Genomic DNA, 19970 nt, shown 5'->3' on the forward strand with positions numbered 1-19970 from the left:
AACATAATAAATTTTAATTATGTTCAAAATATTATACAAACACACAATACCATCTCAGTCTTTGTAAGTTTAAATCCATCTAACTCCTAATGGTTTGACAGATTCCATACCCCACAAAAATAATCTAACAATCCAAACGTTCCCTTAAAAAAATTTATTATTTCTCAATGAATGATGCTATTACCATTGAACTCGATAACGATTTATTCCTTATAATACACTGCACCCCTTCACATTTCCACTAATTGTAGACTGTGGATGACATGTTTCCAGTTTTTATTTTAACTATACATTACATTTTTTTTCTAGCAAATGCACATCTCTCTTTTCTACTCCAGTTCTAATAGGTCTCTGTTGCATTTGTGTTGCATTTGTGAACCCGATAACCCAACTCTAACTTTTAATGTTGATGAAGGACACAACAAATTAAATTGGGGTGTAGTATATGGGCCCTGAAATAAACTCTTGAAGATTATTAGGTATGTTGCTTCTGTAAAGTGTATTCCATCCCAATAAGCGTACATATTGGGATCATCACACGTAGTCGCAAATGCATATCCACATTGTGCCAAGGGATTGTAATTATATGGACGTCCTCCTCCACAACACGACTTCAAAACCATTTTTGTGAACCCTACAATATTTTTAATTCCATCAGAAGAAGAAAATCAAGATCCTAAATTAACAAATAATAAGGTAATCGTGTAGCACTAGCAATATTTTGGTTGTTGCAATATTTAAACATCAGATCTCCTTTTTGGAATTTTGGACCTCAACCACTAGGCTCCCATTGATGAAAAAGAAAGTGATTTGAGTTTATAACATATTATGTACAAGTTTAGGATATGGAAGTAGTAATCAAAATCCCTATTCAACTAACTCAGATCATTCATGAAAAATTAAACGAAGTTGAGCTAAGAAATCCAGTACAAGTCTAAAGATGGCAACCCTTTCATATATCTTGTATGGTGACCTACGTTTTATTGAAAAACAGATAAATAAAAAACAAAAAAGAATAGGGGTACAAAGAGAAGAAAAAGAAAAAAACCTAGTGAATTAACATTAAACAAGGATAGGAGATAAAAGAAGAAGAATGGAAAACGTGATGAATTATTGTTGTTTCTAGGTCCATAGAGATATGGTCTGACTCTCTAAGTGACTCAAAGATCGTTCAAATCAACAAAATAAATAAGGCCAATGACATAGAAAACTTGATAGTCCCATCTAAGGCTAATTGCAAAATCTCAATTTATGACGCAGATGTAGAAGTTAGAAGAATAATTGAAATTGGTACTCAAGAACATTTCACTATGTGTAGTAATGAAAATGATATATTAGAAATTGTGAAAAAGGAGTTGTGCTAAACATTCACCTCTGAATACCCTTTTTATTGGAACTAGGAGTGGGCTATGCATCCAAAATAAATTGGATAACTGAGTTATGTAGAGAAAATAGGGTACAATTCATGGGGGTTCAGGAACTTATCACATCAAAGGTTGAATTAAGCATTATAGATCTATTTGGGGAGACATAACATGCAATTTTACCTTGTAATTCTAAACTGGAAACTAGGTGGTCTATTTTCAATTTAAACCTTCTGTTATTCCACAAAGTCATTGGTATAAAGAAAGAATTCTTCCTAGCAATAAAAAGCATATGGGTACATCAAAATGGATAATTAGCTCATCCATGTATATGCTCCACAAGCTTGATCTGATAAAAAATTATTATGGGGAGAAATTAATAGGCTGATTGAGAGTAACAAAGAAGGTTGATGGATAATATTCAACGATTTATAGACGTTAGAAAAGTCAATGAAAGGAAATGCTAATTGTATTGCCCGGCTGGTGTATGCTACTTTGATAAATTCATAGAAAATATTGTTTTGGTAGATCTGAAGATGGGAGGAAGGGCTTTACAAGAATGTCGCTATAGAGTTAAATTAAGTAAGACAAAGTCTTTCTTTCTTGAGTTTTTTCTTTAGAATTCTCGGATGCATAATCCACTTCCATGAAACAGATCTATAAGATCATTTCCCGATCATCATGTTGACATATTGATAAGGTAGATTTCAGTACTAATTATTTTAATAATTTTAGTTATTGGTTAACATATAAGGATTTAGTTGTGATGGATTCAAATAGATGATTTATTAGGGAGATGGATCCCACTTCCTAATCACATTTTACGACAACCCGAAATTTCCATTCTGTACAAACTATATCACTTCAATCGAAGTTATAGCAGTCACAACTAATTTTCAGACTTTTTCGTGTAAGTTTGAGTAATTCAGGGTTTACACTTCAGAAGATATCAGGAGAGTGGATGCACTAGGGTTTAGTGCAACTCTATTATTCCATCACTCTATTATATTAGAGGTCATTTCAGGAATAAAAATATTTTCTGCCAAAAATATCTCAGGACTATAAATAGAATTCTGAACCAAATTCATTCATTATTCACATTTCCAACTAGAGAAAAGCCATTTTCTCTCTCACGGATCTTCGGGTTTTTATACCAAAACGTGAGTAACTCTTTCTAGTAGTGTTAGAAAGCTTTATATGTAGTTATAACATGATTTAGAAGGCTAAATCACTAAATTTAAGAGTTTACTCCCCAAGGTGTTCTTGGGCGGTAAACTCCCGAAACGAAGCCTACACTGTCCCCCGTGATATACAACTGCCTTGGACTTGTATAGGAGTGTGTTAGGGACATGAAATCAAGCAAGAACCACCCAAGTTTGGGAGTTCACGGCCCAAGAGTTTCTTAGGCCGTAAACTCCACAATGATACTCAAAATGGTGCTTTCAAGGCACCTAAGGCCTTAGGCTTTTACCTAGACATGGTTCTTGGGCCGTAAACATGATTGAAGGGCACCAAAGTGTGCCAAATGCCTTCATATGCTTTAGGTAAAAGTCTAGAACCTATCCTTCATATGCAAGAGACTTGTAAACAACAAAAACACCATTCCAAGGTAGTTTACGGCCGTAAACTCCAAAGGAAATGGCCTTGGGGCCGTAAACTCCTCTAGGGAGTGTTTCTAGGCCTTAAACCCTTCCAAGGACTTAACCACCAAGTTGGAATAATTTTAGGAATCATTTGGGACTTCAAAACACACAATACCCCCATGGTTGGGAGTTTACGACCGTAAACTCAAGAGTTTACAACCGTAAACTCCATGTGTGATGGTATATGGGGAGTAAACTCATATATGGGGTCCTTTGGAACCCTAAACACAAGTGCCTTGTCCCTTAATAGCTTAGATGCAATCCTTAGGGCTTAAAACACTTATATAAAGTGTTTATTGTGTCTAGGATGTCTTAACATTATCAATTAGTGATTTAAGACTAATTGAATGCATATATGTGTGATTATATGTTCATTAGGATCGTAGTGTGTGTACAAGTCCTCACTTGACACCTAACAATCCTACACCGTCCGGTTCATCCGAATCACCATCTACAGGTGAGTTCATACCCCTTAATCAATGTTTTAAATGATTTTAAATGCTTTAAAAGGGGGGGGGGAATACAAGTAGAAACAAACATGTTATAAAATACATTGGGGGGGGGGGGAATACAAGTAGAAACAAACATGTTATTAAATCATTGATATGTATTTTATAATAGTGTTTGTCATTTAACAGATTTCACATACTACAAAATTTGATGCATGAAATGGTTTTAAATCTTAAAAATACCTTATTATCAAAGGTGTTACTTTTGAAATGTTTATTAAAATGACATCAAGTCATTGTTAATTATTGTTCAAAACCCATAAGATATCTTACAAAACCATTTTACATTCTTGAACTAAACTATGCATATACATTTATATTCTAATATATGTATTGATGTTATAGTTTACACCTTTCATTTAGTTTTCCACACCCTTGAGTAGTAAGCGTGTATAAACCTACTTGAACAACCAATTACCTTTCAGTAAATTATCATAGGGATAATTTTTAGATATCAAACATAATTCCTATTACAGGGAATCACACAGGAGTCAGTTCATTCATGAGTCTATACCAGTACATTACCTGATACATGAGTACATTTACATTTGAGTACATGATACATGAGTACGTTTACATATACTTACATGATACATGAACACGCTTACACGAACACATTACATGAGTACCTTTACGTAGATACACTTACCTGTGTATATTAACATGAATACTTGTATCTCGAATTGTGAGGATGATTTATTAGTACCTTCTGTGTAAATCTTCCTGCATATCCCTAATACCTCGGGATATCTAGTCGGGACCCTATCCCCAGTACCTCGGGCTATATGGACGGGACTAACCATTCCGGAACCCAGCTGTTAGCAACAGTGGGTGATGAACATCTACGGATGTCTACGGTTATTACTTATACTAGGAGTACCTTTACAGGGACTAACCCTTCCTCCGCCCTGCTGCTGCTACAGAGGACATTTGGACAATCTTCGGATGTTCATTAGGTTATATATGTTGTGTTAGCCCTAGTACCTCGGGATAACAGTTACATACGTCGTGTTAGCCCTAGTACCTCGGGATAACACTTACATTAGTAATTTTTCCTGTTTACTTTATTTTGTGATACTTTCACATAAACGATGAGTTAGACTAAGTACTTATAGTACTAGTCAATAGAAAGGAAAAACTATCATTTTACTTACAAAACATTCGGGTCTTGTTAGAAGACTACATTGTCATAACAAAACATTTGGGTCTTGGTATAAGACTAGATTTCATACTTATAGAAAATAAGGGATTTTCTACGGTTTTCTTACTTACATCAACATTTTCATTTAAAGGTTTACATGGCCTTCATAACAGATTTTCATATGCAAGACAATGACACTTAATTACTTATGAATTCACCAGCTTTAAAGCTGATACTCTCTTTCAAAATAACTTGTATTCTCAGGTCAACAATAGATAGGTACGATGGCCAGGTTTTGAGAAGACGGAGCAGACAAGTCTCATCTTTTATTTTGATTGTATATTTTTGGTGTGTTATTACATAAAGAACACACGTGTATTAAAACTTTACTTATAATTCAATGGATGATGTTGTTGCTTGTTTATTATATTACACTGTTGTGATACTGTACATGACGTCCTCCACCCCTGAACGTTTCCGACGTTCGTGGTTTTGGGGTGTGACAGATTGGTATCAGAGCATTGTTTATAGTGAATAAAGTATATCAACCCATAAAAGATATACCAACAATAAATACATGGGGATTAAATCACTCTGTCTAAGAGTTATACTTTTAAATAATAAAATATTTAACAAAGTATACGTGCCTGCATTCATACTAAAATCAGTGTCACAATGACAAGAACAAAAGTATTACGATTGTTGAATATCACAAGTAAGCCTGGGGATATATGGTCAGTCTTGGGAATGGCATATCCTGATCAACTATGCTGGTCCGAGGAGTGATTAGCATATGCCCAAGAATGGTTGTGATATGGCAACAAGTCTAAAAACTTACCAACACAACCATAAAGAAATACCATAGGGGTATTTGGTCTTACTGTAATTATCTTAGTTAGTTCATCTATTTTAGCTACGTCTTATATCCCTTTTCTCACGTAGATTAAAATGGTTGGATTTCATCATGGCGACACGTAATTCCCAAACCAAGGCAATGCTGGTTGGCTAGAGGCAGAACCAGAAGATGATCACCCAATCCCTTTGGATGATCACCATGCTGAAGGTTTTTCTAATAGTTTTGACTCGGAGCCGGAAGTCAACAACCTACCCCTAAATGCTCAAAACCCAAACCTGAACCCCCCTCCCATATTTCAAGGACCCACACCTCTGTGGGCCACTAACTTGAATACATGGAGTCATGAACAGGGTCAGCCCATTCCCTACAATGGAGACCGAAGTTTCTACAACCTCACTGAAGGAGGTTCTGCTGATAGAGTCCTACCAATCATGGTGCGTAGGATTTCTTGGAACACGATAATGGCTCAGGAAACTATCAATCAAGTCTTGGAAGTTGACGCCAACTCTGGTGTTAACACTGTCCACATTCGCCAACTAGAGTCTGCTCATGAAAGGACTCTGGTCCGCAATGCAAATCCGCAGAGGGAACTTGCTGAAACCCGAGCTGAAGTTAGAGAACTTCGAGCTCAGCAAGCAAGGTCGGACAGGCATATAAGGGACATTGAACGTCTACTGTCGGGATCAAGGACTCATGCTAGCAGTTCTCGTCGCCGATAGAATATCGTCGACTCATCTTTTGGATATAACCTAGTTTATGTAAAACGTTGGTCTAATTTCCTATCTGTATAAATCTTAGACCTGTTAGGTCTTGATCTAGTCTTAATTCTGTCAAAATTTTCCATCTTGGTTGATGAGGCCTACTTCTAGGCCATTTTCCCGAACTTGTTACATCTGTAATTCCAGTATTATTGACAGATATCTAATCTTATGGAAATCATTATCTAAATGTTGTCATCTTCATTTAACCATTCTATTCATTCTGTTGTTGGACTATGGGGAGTTAGTCCATGAGACACATTCATTAATCATTTATTCTTATCCATGTCGTCATCTTTAAAACTTATAGTTAAAGATGCCACCACGCAGGAATCCAAGGTGTAACCCAAACATCGAAACACTGATACCACCACCTCCACCACCACCTGAACCTCTTCAAGCACCTAATCCTTTCGATGCCAACATGTTCCAGGCAGCTTTCACAGCAGCAGTTGCAGCTGTTGTGTCAGCAATCAACGCTCCTGCCCCTAGTGGATCAGGAACAGGTGCACCACCCTCGAACCACGGCGAAAGCCATGGACATCCTCGGGGATGCATCTACAAGGACTTCACGAATGCCAAACCCCGCAACTTCAATGGAACTGGGGGTGTTATGGTGTTGAGACAATGGATTGAAAAGATGGAATCCGTCATCTGTGCTTGCCAGGAGGGCAACAAGGTCAAGTTTGCAGCTTTTACCTTCTCTGACAGAGCACTAACATGGTGGAACAGCCATGTTAACTATCTGACTTTGGTGGTGGCGTATTCCATCGGCTGGGAAAAGTTTAAAGACATGCTGGTGAATGAATACTGTCCTCGAGGTGAAATACAAAAACTCGAGCAAGAATTCTGGGGTCTTCAAATGGTTGGATCCGACATCACGACCTACACAAATAGGTTCTGTGATCTGGCAAACTTATGCCCTGATATGGTTTCTCTTGAGAGCAAAAAGATAGAGAAATATATCTCGGGACTGTCGCCCCAGATCCAGTCAAGTGTGATAGCTTCCAGGCCTATTACCTTCGATAGTGCCAAGGAACTGGCACAATCTCTCATCGATCACCGGAAACCTCAGAACCCAACAATCCCTGCATCTGTACCACCAAAGGCCAACAACAACAAGAAGGGGTGGAATAAGAGGAAAAGAGGGGCTTCGCAAGGATCCTCCAAGGAACAACAACTTCTGGCGATCAATGCTACCACAGTGACTCCCGCTGTCCCTGTGAACCCCTTACCAGCAAAAACTTATGATGGAACTCTTCCGAAGTGCAACAAATGCAGCTTCCACCACCACGGACCTTGCAAGGAGATGCAGTGCTCTAACTACAACAGGAAGGGACACATAGCTCGTTATTGCAAGGCTCCAACAACTCAGGCCGCCAAAGTTCCTAACGCCGGTATGGGCCAAGCTTGCTACGGTTATGGTGAAGTGATCACTACAAGAGGAACTGCCCTAAAGAAGGAATGGCTGGAGGGGTAGGAAGAGTTATGGCCCTAGGCCACGAGGAAGTGGTAGCTGATCCTACAATAGTTACTGGTACGTTTCTCCTCGATAACTCATATGCTTGCATACTTTTCGATAGGGGATCAGAGAAAAGTTTTGTAAGTCAAAAATTTGCACACCTGCTTAAACAAAAACCATGTGCATTAGATAGTTCATTCATAGTAGAAATGGCTAACGGGAAAACAGAGAGTACTAACTGCATATACGTAGGTTGTACCTTAACTTTAGATGGCCATACCTTCAAGATAGATCTCATGCCAGTCCCAATTAAATGTTTCGACGTTATCATCGGCATTGATTGGTTGAGTCTTCTTCGCGCCGACATCATGTGCTTTGAAAAAGCAGTGTGTCTTAACCTTCCTAACAACGAAACTCAAATTATCTACGGTGACAAACCTAGTACGAGTCTTCGCATCATTTCCTGTATTCAAGCCCAGAAGTGCTTGCGGAAGGAGTATCATGCATTCCTCGCACACGTCGTTGATACTAGTCAAGAACTGAAAGACATCCAGAACATCCCAGAAGTACGCGACTTTCCCGACATCTTCCTAGAAGAACTTCCCGGTTTACCACCACAACGCCAAGTTGAGTTTAGAATCGACTTAGTGCCAGGAGCTACCCCAGTAGCCAAATCTCCTTATCGTCTGGCACCAGCTGAAATGCAAGAACTTTCCAGTCAACTTAACGAACTTCTCAAGAAAGGATTCATTCGACCAAGCTTCTCACCCTGGGGAGCACCGGTCTTGTTCGTCAAGAAGAAAGATGGATCGTTTCGCATGTGCATTGACTATAGAGAACTCAAAAAACTTACCATTAAAAATCGTTATCCCTTGCCCCGCATTGACGATTTATTTGATCAACTTCAAGGAGCCAACTACTTCTTGAAGATAGATCTGCGATCCGGATATAACCAACTACGAGTGTTAGAGGAGGATGTTCCCAAGACAGCCTTCCGAACTCGTTATGGGCACTATGAGTTTGTAGTGATGCCGTTCGGATTAACTAACGTGCCCGCAGTATTCATGGATCTGATGAATAGGGTGTGTCGTCCTTACTTGGATCAGTTCGTCATCATCTTCATTGATGGCATACTCATCTACTCTCGAAGTAAGGAGGAACATAGTCAACATCTCCATAAAATCTTAGAAACATTGCGATCGGAGAAGCTCTACGTGAAGTTCTCAAAGTGCGAATTTTGGATTCGGCGAGTCGAATTTTTGGGCCATGTTGTTAGTGAAGAGGGAATACACGTGAACCCCTCCAAGATCAAAGCCATTGAGAACTGGTCAGCACCGAAGACACCTACCGAAATTCGTCAATTTCTAGGTCTCGGTGGCTAGTATCGCAGGTTCATTCAGAACTTCTCCAGCATAGCGAAACCTCTTACAACCCTGACCCAGAAAGGCGTGGCCTTTGACTGGGAAGAGAAACAGGAAAGAGCGTTCCAATCGCTCAAACGAGCCTTGTGCACCGCCCCGATACTATCCCTCCCCGAAGGGATAGGAGACTTCTTTGTCTATTGCGATGCATCCAATAAAGGACATAGATGTGTTCTGATGCAGCGAGGTAAAGTCATCGCCTATGCCTCGAGACAGCTGAAGACACATAAGGTTAACTACACAACCCACGATCTTCAACTAGGAGCAGTTGTGTTTGCTCTGAAGATCTGGCGACATTACCTGTACGGTACAAAAAGCACGATCTTTACAGACCATAAGAGTCTACAACACATTTTCGACCAGAAAGAGCTCAACATGAGACAACGACGGTGGGTAAAGCCAATGTAGTAGCCGACGCCCTAAGTCGGAAAGAATATACTGGTCGTAGAGTCAAATCTTTGACTCTAACTATCCATTTACACTTGTCTACGCAAATAAAGGAGGCTCAGCTCGACGTTTTGAAACCTGAAAACGTGGCGGGTGAATCCCTTAGAGGGATCGATAAGAACCTAGAAATCAAGGGTGGCGGAGCCTTATTGTAACACCGTGAATTTCAAAATAATTTTTCGCAATATAAAAACATTTTCTCATTTAATTTCATAAAAACATTAAGTTTCAAATTCCAATTTGTATCATACAAATCCCAAGATCTCATAAATATATCAAAAGTCCCCTGCGTGTGTACAGATCAAGCCGGCGCCTTCCCACGGTCATCGCTAGTACCAGAAACAACAACACTAACACTGTAAGCATGAAGCTTAGTGAGTTCCCCAAAACACCACACATAAAACGCATATTAGCCACTCGAGGCTATAACTCTATGGGTCCGTACACCCAACTCTGTGAACCCTCAGGTTCTAAAATTAGGAACCTTCCGGTTCCAACTCTGGAATCATGCACAGCATAAATCACATAGAAATAATGCAGTACAACACATAGCATACACATAACATACATACACTAACACATAGCTCTGATTACCTACTCAAGGTAAAGTATAGTGAGAAGACTCACCTCGCGTATCTCGGTATCTCACGAATCCTGGAAATCCCTCGTGCTCGATCCTCCGAGCTCTAATCCTCCTATAGCATCACATGACTCTAATTAACACTTTATATCTCTAAGGTTGACTATCCCTAAGAAGTCAACACAGGTCAACGGTCAACGGTCAACGGTCAACTTTGACCGGACTCGGCGAGTGCACAAGGCAACTCGGCGAGTCTAGACGTTCTCACCAACTCTCTAGGATTCCCTTTCTACACGTCGAGTACTCCCCCTGACTCGACGAGTTTCACCTGGCAGTATCGCGGGGCACCCCGACTCAACTCGCCGAGTCTCAAGAACGACTCGGCGAGTCCCAGCTCGACTCAGTCCACTTGACAACCCTCTCTAACTCGCCCTGAATCACTGAGTCAACCCATGACTCGACTGGACCACTCACTGGCCGGTCCAAGGCAATCTTCAAGCTACTCGACGAGTCTGCTCATCGGACTCGGCGAGTCCATGCCATGCAATCATTCAAACTTGTTTCTAAGGTCAGATCTATTCCAACAATTCATAGATCTGGCCATCCTAGACTGATTCACCACGTAAAGCCCCAGACTTGGTGCATAAACAACCTCTTTATGACCATATATGAAGAATTATCAACAATTATCACTACTCAAGGTCATAACCTCCATTGCTCTCTATAAAGCTTGATGAATGAGGCTCTCTGGACCTCTATGGATCCATATCCAAAGTCTCATCACTAGCAAGGGACTATTTGGCCATCCAATCAACTCAACAAGGTCACAAGAAACCCTAAAATCAATTATACTTCACAAAACAAGAGATGAGCCGAAATCATACCTTTAAATTGAAGGGCTAAGCTTCAAATCCACAGAATAGCAATCTCCTTTGTCTCCTCTTGGCTAGAACCTCCCTCTTCTTTGCTAAACAACACACAAATGTCAAGAAATGCTTCCTTTCTCTCTCAAATCGCTAAAGCACTCTAGGGTTTCTCTCTATGGACTGTTGGGTGCAAATGACGGCCATAAGGCCCTTTAAATAGGTCCCAAACCCGAGAAATTAGGGTTTCATTAAACAACATGGACTCGCCGAGTCCAGACGAATCCCGCGTCCAGAATCGCGAGCCTACTCGGCGAGTCTGAGCTCCAACTCGCCGAGTCCCCTCTCAAAACACCAAAAATCAAAACAATAAAGATACCTGGAAATCCGGGCTGTTACAACTCTCCCCCACTAGAACTAGACTTCGCCCTCGAAGTCTCGCTCTGAAAATAGCTCCGGATGCTGCTCCCGCATGTCGCGCTCCGGCTCCCAGGTCATCTCTGATCCCTTCCGGTGTTGCCACTGAACCAACACCAGAGGTACCTCCTTGTTCCTCAGAACCTTGATCTTCCGATCTCTGATGGCTACTGGTCTCTCGGCATAATTCAGGCTCGCATCCACCTGAATATCCTCTAATGGAACCACTGCCGACTCATCGGCTATACATTTCCTCAATTGCGACACATGAAAAGTGTCGTGGATTTGCCCCAACTCTGCTGGCAATTCCAAACGATAGGCTACCCGGCCTACCCTCGCAATCACACGAAATGGCCAAATATATCAGGGCCCCAGCTTGCCCCTCTTCCTGAATCGAATCACTCCTTTCCAAGGAGAGACCTTCAGGAGAACGAAGTCGCCGACCTGAAACTCAAGCTCGGACCGGCGTCTGTCTGCATAACTCTTCTGTCGGCTCTGGGCGGTCAATAACCTCTGTCTGACCTGCTGAATCTGCTCTGTCATCTGAAGCACGATCTCTGTACTGCCCATCACTCTCTGCCCAACCTCTCCCCAGCAAATGGGGGTCCGACACCTCCTACCATACAACAGCTCAAAGGGTGGCATACCAATGCTCGAATGATGGCTGTTGTTGTAGGAAAACTCTGCCAAGGGTAAATACGCATCCCAACTACCCCAGAAATCCAACACACATGCTCGAAGCATGTCCTCAAGCGTCTGAATCGTCCGCTCACTCTGACCGTCTGTCTGGGGATGATACGTGGTACTAAAATGCAATCTAGTACCCAACTCCTCATGAAATTTCTTCCAGAATTTGGAAGTGAAACGCACATCACGGTCCGAAACAATCGAGATCGGCACCCCATGCCGAGATACCACTTCCCTCACATATATCTCCGCCAACTTCTCCGCTGAAGAACTCTCACTGATGGCAAGGAAGTGAGCGCTCTTCGTCAACCTATCCACAATTACCCAAATTGCATCAACTCCTCTGGCAGTCCTCGGCAATTTGGTGATGAAATCCATAGTGATATGTTCCCACTTCCACTCGGGAACCTCCAATGGCTGCAACTTGCCATGCGGTCTCTGGTGCTCGGCGTTAACCCTGCGGCAGGTCAAGCATCTCTCAACAAACCATGCGACGTCCCTCTTCATACAGGGCCACAAATACTCTTTCCTCAAATCCAAATACATCTTCGTAGCCCCCGGCTGGATCGAAAATTTCGACCGATGAGCCTCCTCCATCAAAGAAGTGCGCGTACCACCCACGAACGGTACCCAAATCCGACCCTGAAAAGTCATAAGCCCTCGACCATCCGTAACGAATTCTGAAACCAAACCGACGACCCGTTCCCTCTTCTGCATCTCTGGCTGCACAACCTCGGCCTGTGCCCCACGAATGGCATCCAATACTGGAGCTATCATGGTCAATCTCAAACATACATCTCGCAATGGAGTGCTCTCCGCCCTGTGGCTCAACGCATCGGCCACCACATTGGCCTTGCCCGGGTGGTACAGGATCTCACAATCATAATCCTTGACCACATCTAACCACCTCCTCTGTCGCATATTTAGGTTGGGGTGATCCATCAAGTACTTCAAACTCTTATGGTCCGTGTATATCGTACACCGGACCCCATATAAGTAGTGACGCCAAATCTTGAGGGCGAACACTACTGCCCCCAACTCTAGATCATGTGTGGGATATCTCGTCTCATGAGGCTTCAGCTGCCTCGATGCATATGCTATCACATGTCCCGTCTGCATCAACACAACACCCAGCCCCAAAATCGATGCATCACAATATACTACAAAATCCTCCATCCCTTCTGGGAGAGCTAATACCGGGGCTTCGCACAACCTTTGGCGAAGTGTCTCAAAGGAGGTCTGTTGCTCGGGACCCCATGAGAATGCAACACCCTTCCGGGTCAATCTGGTAAGCGGCACTGCGATCTTGGAGAAATCCTTGATAAATTTCCGATAATACCCTGCCAACCCAAGGAAACTCTTGATCTCAGATGGTGACTTCGGCACCTCCCAACTCATCACCGCCTCAACCTTGGCCGGATCGACCAGAATCCTTTCCTGGTTAACGAGATGTCCTAGGAACTGGACCTCCCGCAACCAGAAATCACACTTGGAGAACTTTGCATAAAGCTTCTCCGATCTCAATACCCCAAGGACCTCGCTCAAATGCTCCTCATGGTGCTCTCTAGATCTCGAATACACCAGAATATCATCGATAAATACAATCACCGACCGATCCAACATCGGCCTGCATACCCTGTTCATGAGATCCATGAACACAGCCGGGGCATTGGTGAGCCCAAAAGGCATCACCACAAACTCATAATGCCCATATCGCATCCTGAATGTTGTCTTCTGGACGTCCTCATCCCGCACTCTCACCTGATGATATCCTGACCTCAAATCGATCTTGGAGAACCAAGATGCTCCCTACAACTGATCAAATAAATCGTCGATCCTCGACAACGGGTAACGGTTCTTGACCGTCAGCTTGTTCAACTCCCGGTAGTCAATGCACATCCGGTGTGAACCATCCTTCTTCTTGACGAACAGAATAGGTGAACCATCCAAATGAATCCCTTTCCCAGCAACTCTTGAAGCTGCGAGGATAACTCTTGCATCTCTGGAGGTGCAAGACAATAAGGCACCTTAGCGATAGGCGCGGTCCCCGGAACCAAATCAATACCAAACTCCACTTGCCTCACAGGAGGCACACCCAGCAACTCCTCGGGAAAAACATCTGGAAACTCACGCACCACCGGTACCTCCTCAGCTGAACTCGGTCTCTCAGAAGTCGCTCGCGTATCCATCACATACGCCACAAAACCGTTACAGCCCTGCTGTAGACACTGCCTCGCCCTAGCGGCCGAACAAAAAGCTGATCCTGAACGTGTACCCTCGCCGTACACTGAAAGAACTCCCCCACAAGGGTCTCGTATGGTCACCAGCTGACGCTCACAGTCGATAATCGCGCCGAATCGGCTCAACCAGTCCATGCCCACAATGACACAGACATCACCCATCGCAATAGGAATCAGATCAATCGGAAACTCAACCCCGAAAATCTCTAACACACATCCCTGGAAAACTTCCATGGCACAAATCACTCTATCATCAGCTATGGAAACTCTCATAGGCCGACTCAATGCCTCACGACTAACACTGATATGCTGACTAAAGGCCAAAGATACAAAAGACCGACTCGCACCCGAGTCAAATAACACTAAAGCAGGCACAGAGTTCACAAGAAAGGTACCTACGCATAATATGATATAAGCATAATATCTCAATATCAAAAATAAATACATGAAAGGAAACATACCAGCCACAACATCGGGCGCAGCACGGACCTCCTCCGCAGTCAGCTGGAAGGCTCTCCCTCGAGCTCTCGGTGCCTCGGCCTTCACAGGCCGACTCTCTGTAGCTCTGATGGCGGCAGGAGCAGACCCCTGAGATGCTCCGCGCAACTGCGGACACTCGGCCTTCCGGTGTCCGGTCTGGTTGCAGTGAAAACACACTGCAAAACCCTTGGGGCAGTCCTTGGCCATGTGCCCCTCTTTGCTACATTTGTAGCAAGACCCCGCTCGGCAAACTCCGTCATGACCCTTGCCGCACTTTCCGCAAGTGCGGCCCTTCTGGCTCCCTGGTCTGGGATCAGCAGGCTTGTCCTGCTTGGCGGCCGGCTGCGACTGTGCCGGTCACCGATCCCTCCCCTGAGACTCCGCCTCCTCCTTGGCCTGAGTCTCAAGCTCAATCTCCCTCTTCCGGGCATTTTCCTGAAGCTCGGCAAATGTCCGGTACGAGGAGTTCGCAGCGAACTCCCGAATATCCCAACTCAAGATGCTCAAGTAGCGGCTCATACGTGCCTGCTCAGTGGACACGTGCTCAGGGCAGAACATCGCCCTCTCATGGAACATCCTCGTGATCGCTGTAACAGACTCAGTACCCTGCTGGAGGGTCAGAAATTCCTATGCTAAACGCTCCCTCTCCACCTGGGGAACATACTCATCCCGAAACATGGTGGTGAACCTCTCCCAGGTCACCGAAGAAAGCTCAGCAGGCGTATAATGCGCCGTCACAAACTTCCACCAGTCCTTCGCTCCCAAGCGAAGCTGGTTCAGCGCGAACCGGACCTTCAAATGCTCAGGAGACGAGCAAGTGAAGAAACACCCCTCAATATCAGATATCCACCTCATAGCTGCCACCGGATCCTGAGTACCGTCAAACTCTGGTGGTTTTGTGTTGCTGAACTCACGGAACAGCAACGCATCCCCACCCTGCGGCCTCGCAACAGCAATCGCTGCGGTAGCCACTGCAGCAGCAGCCTCAGAAAGAGCGGCATAACGCTCATCAAACGTCTCAATCAATGTGGTCTTTATAGACCCAAACATCTCCGGTATCTCTGCCCTGATGGCCGCAGCCACCTCCTCCTGAATGATCCGGCGGATCTCCTCCTCACTGGTACCACTGCTCTCGGGCATCAAACGTGTCCTCACCATGATCTACCTCTGAAATACAACATATGAAAAATTAGAATCCACTCGAGCATGCTCACACTCATCAACTCTTCCCTCCTTGATTCTTGGCACTCCAAAGTTTCTTACTTGGGCTGCACACCGCTACGGTGCTTCCAGTAGTACGGGCCCAATACTACTGTCCGCACCGCACCAGAATACACTCCAAGTCCTCCTCTTCGGATCCCAAGTCTCAAGTACTCTATCATGCGTAGACCACTCTCTAATAGATCTCTCATAAGCCCCTCGTTGCTACCTACTCACTCTCAAGCATCTCATAGCAGCTCACCTCTCCCTAGGCTAAGGCATCACAAATCAGGCCACTCTAGTCCTAATAGCAATACCTAGCCTACTCTAGCATGCGAATACATCATATCAATATCAATATCACATAATATAAAGGTATTTTGGGAAATCACCGTTCGGGCGCTGACTGATCGTACACACATCTCTTGCTCTGCGTTTTTCAAAAATCTTTTACTCTTTTTGAAAATACATCTCAAATCCTCAGTTTGAGTTCAAATACGCCCGAAGGTATACTCAAATCCCTCAAACCAAGGCTCTGATACCAACTTGTAACACCGTGAATTTCAAAATAATTTTTCGCAACATAAAAACATTTTCTCATTCAATTTCATAAAAACATTAAGTTTCAAATTCCAATCTGTATCATACAAATCCCATGATCTCATAAATATATCAAAAGTCCCCTGCGTGTGTACAGATCAAGTCGGCGCCTTCCCACGGTCATCGCTAGTACCTGAAACAATAACACTAACACTGTAAGCACGAAGCTTAGTGAGTTCCCCAAAATACCACACATAAAACGCATATTAGCCACTCGAGGCTATAACTCTATGGGTCCGTACACCCAACTCTGTGAACCCTCAGGTTCTAACTCTAGGAACCTTCCGGTTCCAACTCTGGAATCATGCACAACATAAATCACATAGAAATAATGCAGTACAACACATAGCATACACATAACATACATACACTAACACATAGCTCTGATTACCTACTCAAGGTAAAGTATAGTGAGAAGACTCACCTTGCGTATCTCGGTATCTCACGAATCCTGGAAATCCCTCGTGCTCGATCCTCCGAGCTCTAATCCTCCTATAGCATCACATGACTCTTATTAACACTTTATATCTCTAAGTTTGACTATCCCTAAGAAGTCAACACAGGTCAACGGTCAACTTTGACCGGACTCGGCGAGTGCACAAGGCAACTCGGAGAGTCTAGACGTTCTCACCAACTCTCTCGGATTCCCTTTCTACACGTCGAGTACTCCCCTGACTCGATGAGTTTCACCTAGCAGAATCGCGGGGCCACCCCGACTCAACTCGCCGAGTCTCAAGAACGACTCGGCGAGTCCCAGCTCGACTCAGTCCACTTGACAACCCTCTCTAACTCGCCCTGACTCGCTAAGTCAACCCATGACTCGACTGGACCACTCACTGGCCGGTCCAAGGCAATCTTCAAGCTACTGGCCGAGTCTGCTCATCGGACTCGGCGAGTCCATGCCATGCAATCACTCAAACTTGCTTCTAAGGTCAGATCTATTCCAACAATTCATAGATCTGGCCTTCCTAGACTGATTCACCACGTAAATCCCCAGACTTGGTGCATAAACAACCTCTATATGACCATATATGAAGAATTATCAACAATTCTCACTACTCAAGGTCATAACCTCCATTGCTCTCTATAAAGCTTGATGAATGAGGCTCTCTGGACCTCTCTGGATCCAGATCCAAAGTCTCATCACTAGCAAGGGACTATTTGGCCATCCAATCAACTCAACAAGGTCACAAGAAACCCTAAAATCAATTATACTTCACAAAACAGGAGATGAGCCGAAATCATACCTTTAGATTGAAGGGCTAAGCTTCAAATCCATAGAATAGCAATCTCCTTTGTCTCCTCTTGGCTAGAACCTCCCTCTTCTTTGCTAAACAACACACAAATGTCAAGAAATGCTTCCTTTCTCTCTCAAATTGCTAAAGCACTCTAGGGTTTCTCTCTATGGACTGTTGGGAGCAAATGACGGCCATAAGGCCCTTTAAATAGGTCCCAAACCCGAGAAATTAGGGTTTCATTAAACAGCATGGACTCGCCGAGTCCATATCCTGGACTCGCCGAGTCCAGACGAATCCCGCGTCCAGAATCACGACCCTACTAGGTGAGTATGAGCTCCAACTCGACGAGTCCCCTCTCAAAACACCAAAAATCAAAACAATAAAGATACCTGGAAATCCGGGCTGTTACACTTATACCTCATGGATCAGATCTGGACACCGAAACATGGTGGCTTCAGAGACTTGGTCATGACCGAAGCTCACAACACTCGTTATTCCGTCCACCCAGGTTCAGATAAGATGTATCTAGATCTTAAAAAGTTATACTGGTGGCCTAACATGAAAGAAGATATTGCTACCTTCGTGAGTAAATGCCTTACTTGCACAAAGGTCAAGGTCGAATACCAGAAACCCTCCGGCCTCCTACAGCAACCGGAGATACCAGAATGGAAGTGGGAGCGGATCATTATGGACTTCATAACCAAGTTGCCCAAGGCGACGGCTGGACTTGATTCCATATGGGTCATCATCGATAGACTGACCAAGTCTGCACACTTCTTGCCAATCAAAGAAACAGAAAAGATGGAGAAACTTACCAGAACTTACATTAGGGAGATTTTAAGGCTGCACGGTGTTCCTTTATCTATCATCTCGGACCGAGATAGTAGATTCACTTCGAGGTTCTGGCAGTCATTACAAAGTTCCCTAGGAACTAGGCTGGACATGAGTACAGCCTACCATCCACAGACCGACGGGCAAAGTGAGAGAACTATCCAAACCTTAGAAGATATGTTATGTGCCTATGTGATTGACTTTGGAAAAGCTTGGGATACCCATTTACCCCTTGTCGAATTTTCCTACAACAACAGTTATCACATGAGCATAAAGGCAGCTCCATTCGAGGCCCTCTATGGCCATAAGTGTAGATCCCGTCTATGATGGGCTGAAGTGGGTGATACCCAGTTTGCTAAGGGGCGAGTTCCCGAAAGCACTCTCACGGGTCCGGAGATCATTCGGGAAACGACAGAGAAGATCGTTCAAATTCTTGAACGATTGAAAGCCTCTAGAGACCGACAGAAAAGCTATGTCGACAAGCGTAGGAAACCATTGGAGTTCTAGGTGGGCGATCGAGTCCTACTGAAGGTCTCACCCTGGAAGGGATTGATACGCTTTGAAAAGCGTGGGAAGCTAAATCCAAGATACATAGGGCCTTTCAAGATTCTTGCGAGAATCGGCCCTGTAGCTTACAAACTCAACCTACCGCACGAACTCAGTAACGTACATCCTACCTTCCACATCTTGAACTTGAAATAGTGTCTGTCCGACGAGACTCTTGTTATTCCACTCGACGAGATCGAGATCAACGAGAGCCTCAACTTCGTGGAGGAACCAGTAGAGATCATGGACCGAGAGGTCAAGCAAACAAAGCAGAGTTGTATCCCGATAGTGAAGGTGCGCTAGAACGCAAAGCGTGGACCGGAATTCACTTGGGAACGTGAGGATCATATGAAACATAAATACCCTCATCTTTTCGCTTAGTTATTTGTAACTTCTTGATTGCTTAAATTCTAATTTCGGGACGAAATTCCTTCTAACGGGGGGATGATGTGACAACCCGAAATTTCCATTTTGTACAAACTATATCACTTCAATAGAAGTTATAGCAGTCACAACTAATTTTCATACTTTTTCGTTTAAGTTTGAGTAATTCAGGGTTTACACTTCAGGAGATATTAGGAGAGTGGATGCACTAGGGTTTAGTGCAACTCTATTATTCCATCACTCTATTAGATTAGAGGTCATTTCAGGAATAAAAATATTTTCTGCCAAAAATATCTCAGACCT

General features: G+C 43.6%; 1 protein-coding gene across 1 annotated transcript in view; it reads right to left on the bottom strand.

Annotated features, from left to right (window-relative positions):
• Positions 1-329: 329 nt before the first annotated feature.
• Positions 330-19970, bottom strand: part of LOC145068220 (GDSL esterase/lipase At1g28610-like) — a 49761-nt gene continuing 30120 nt past the window's right edge. The window contains exon 6 of the mRNA XM_079015188.1: positions 330-634. Coding sequence (XP_078871314.1) covers positions 330-634 — 305 coding nt within the window. The remainder of the gene's footprint in view (positions 635-19970) is intronic.

Source organism: Lactuca serriola, chromosome 8, assembly GCF_051521515.1.
Source record: "Lactuca serriola cultivar US96UC23 chromosome 8, Lser_US96UC23_V15, whole genome shotgun sequence".
NCBI classification, from domain to species: Eukaryota; Viridiplantae; Streptophyta; class Magnoliopsida; order Asterales; family Asteraceae; genus Lactuca; species Lactuca serriola.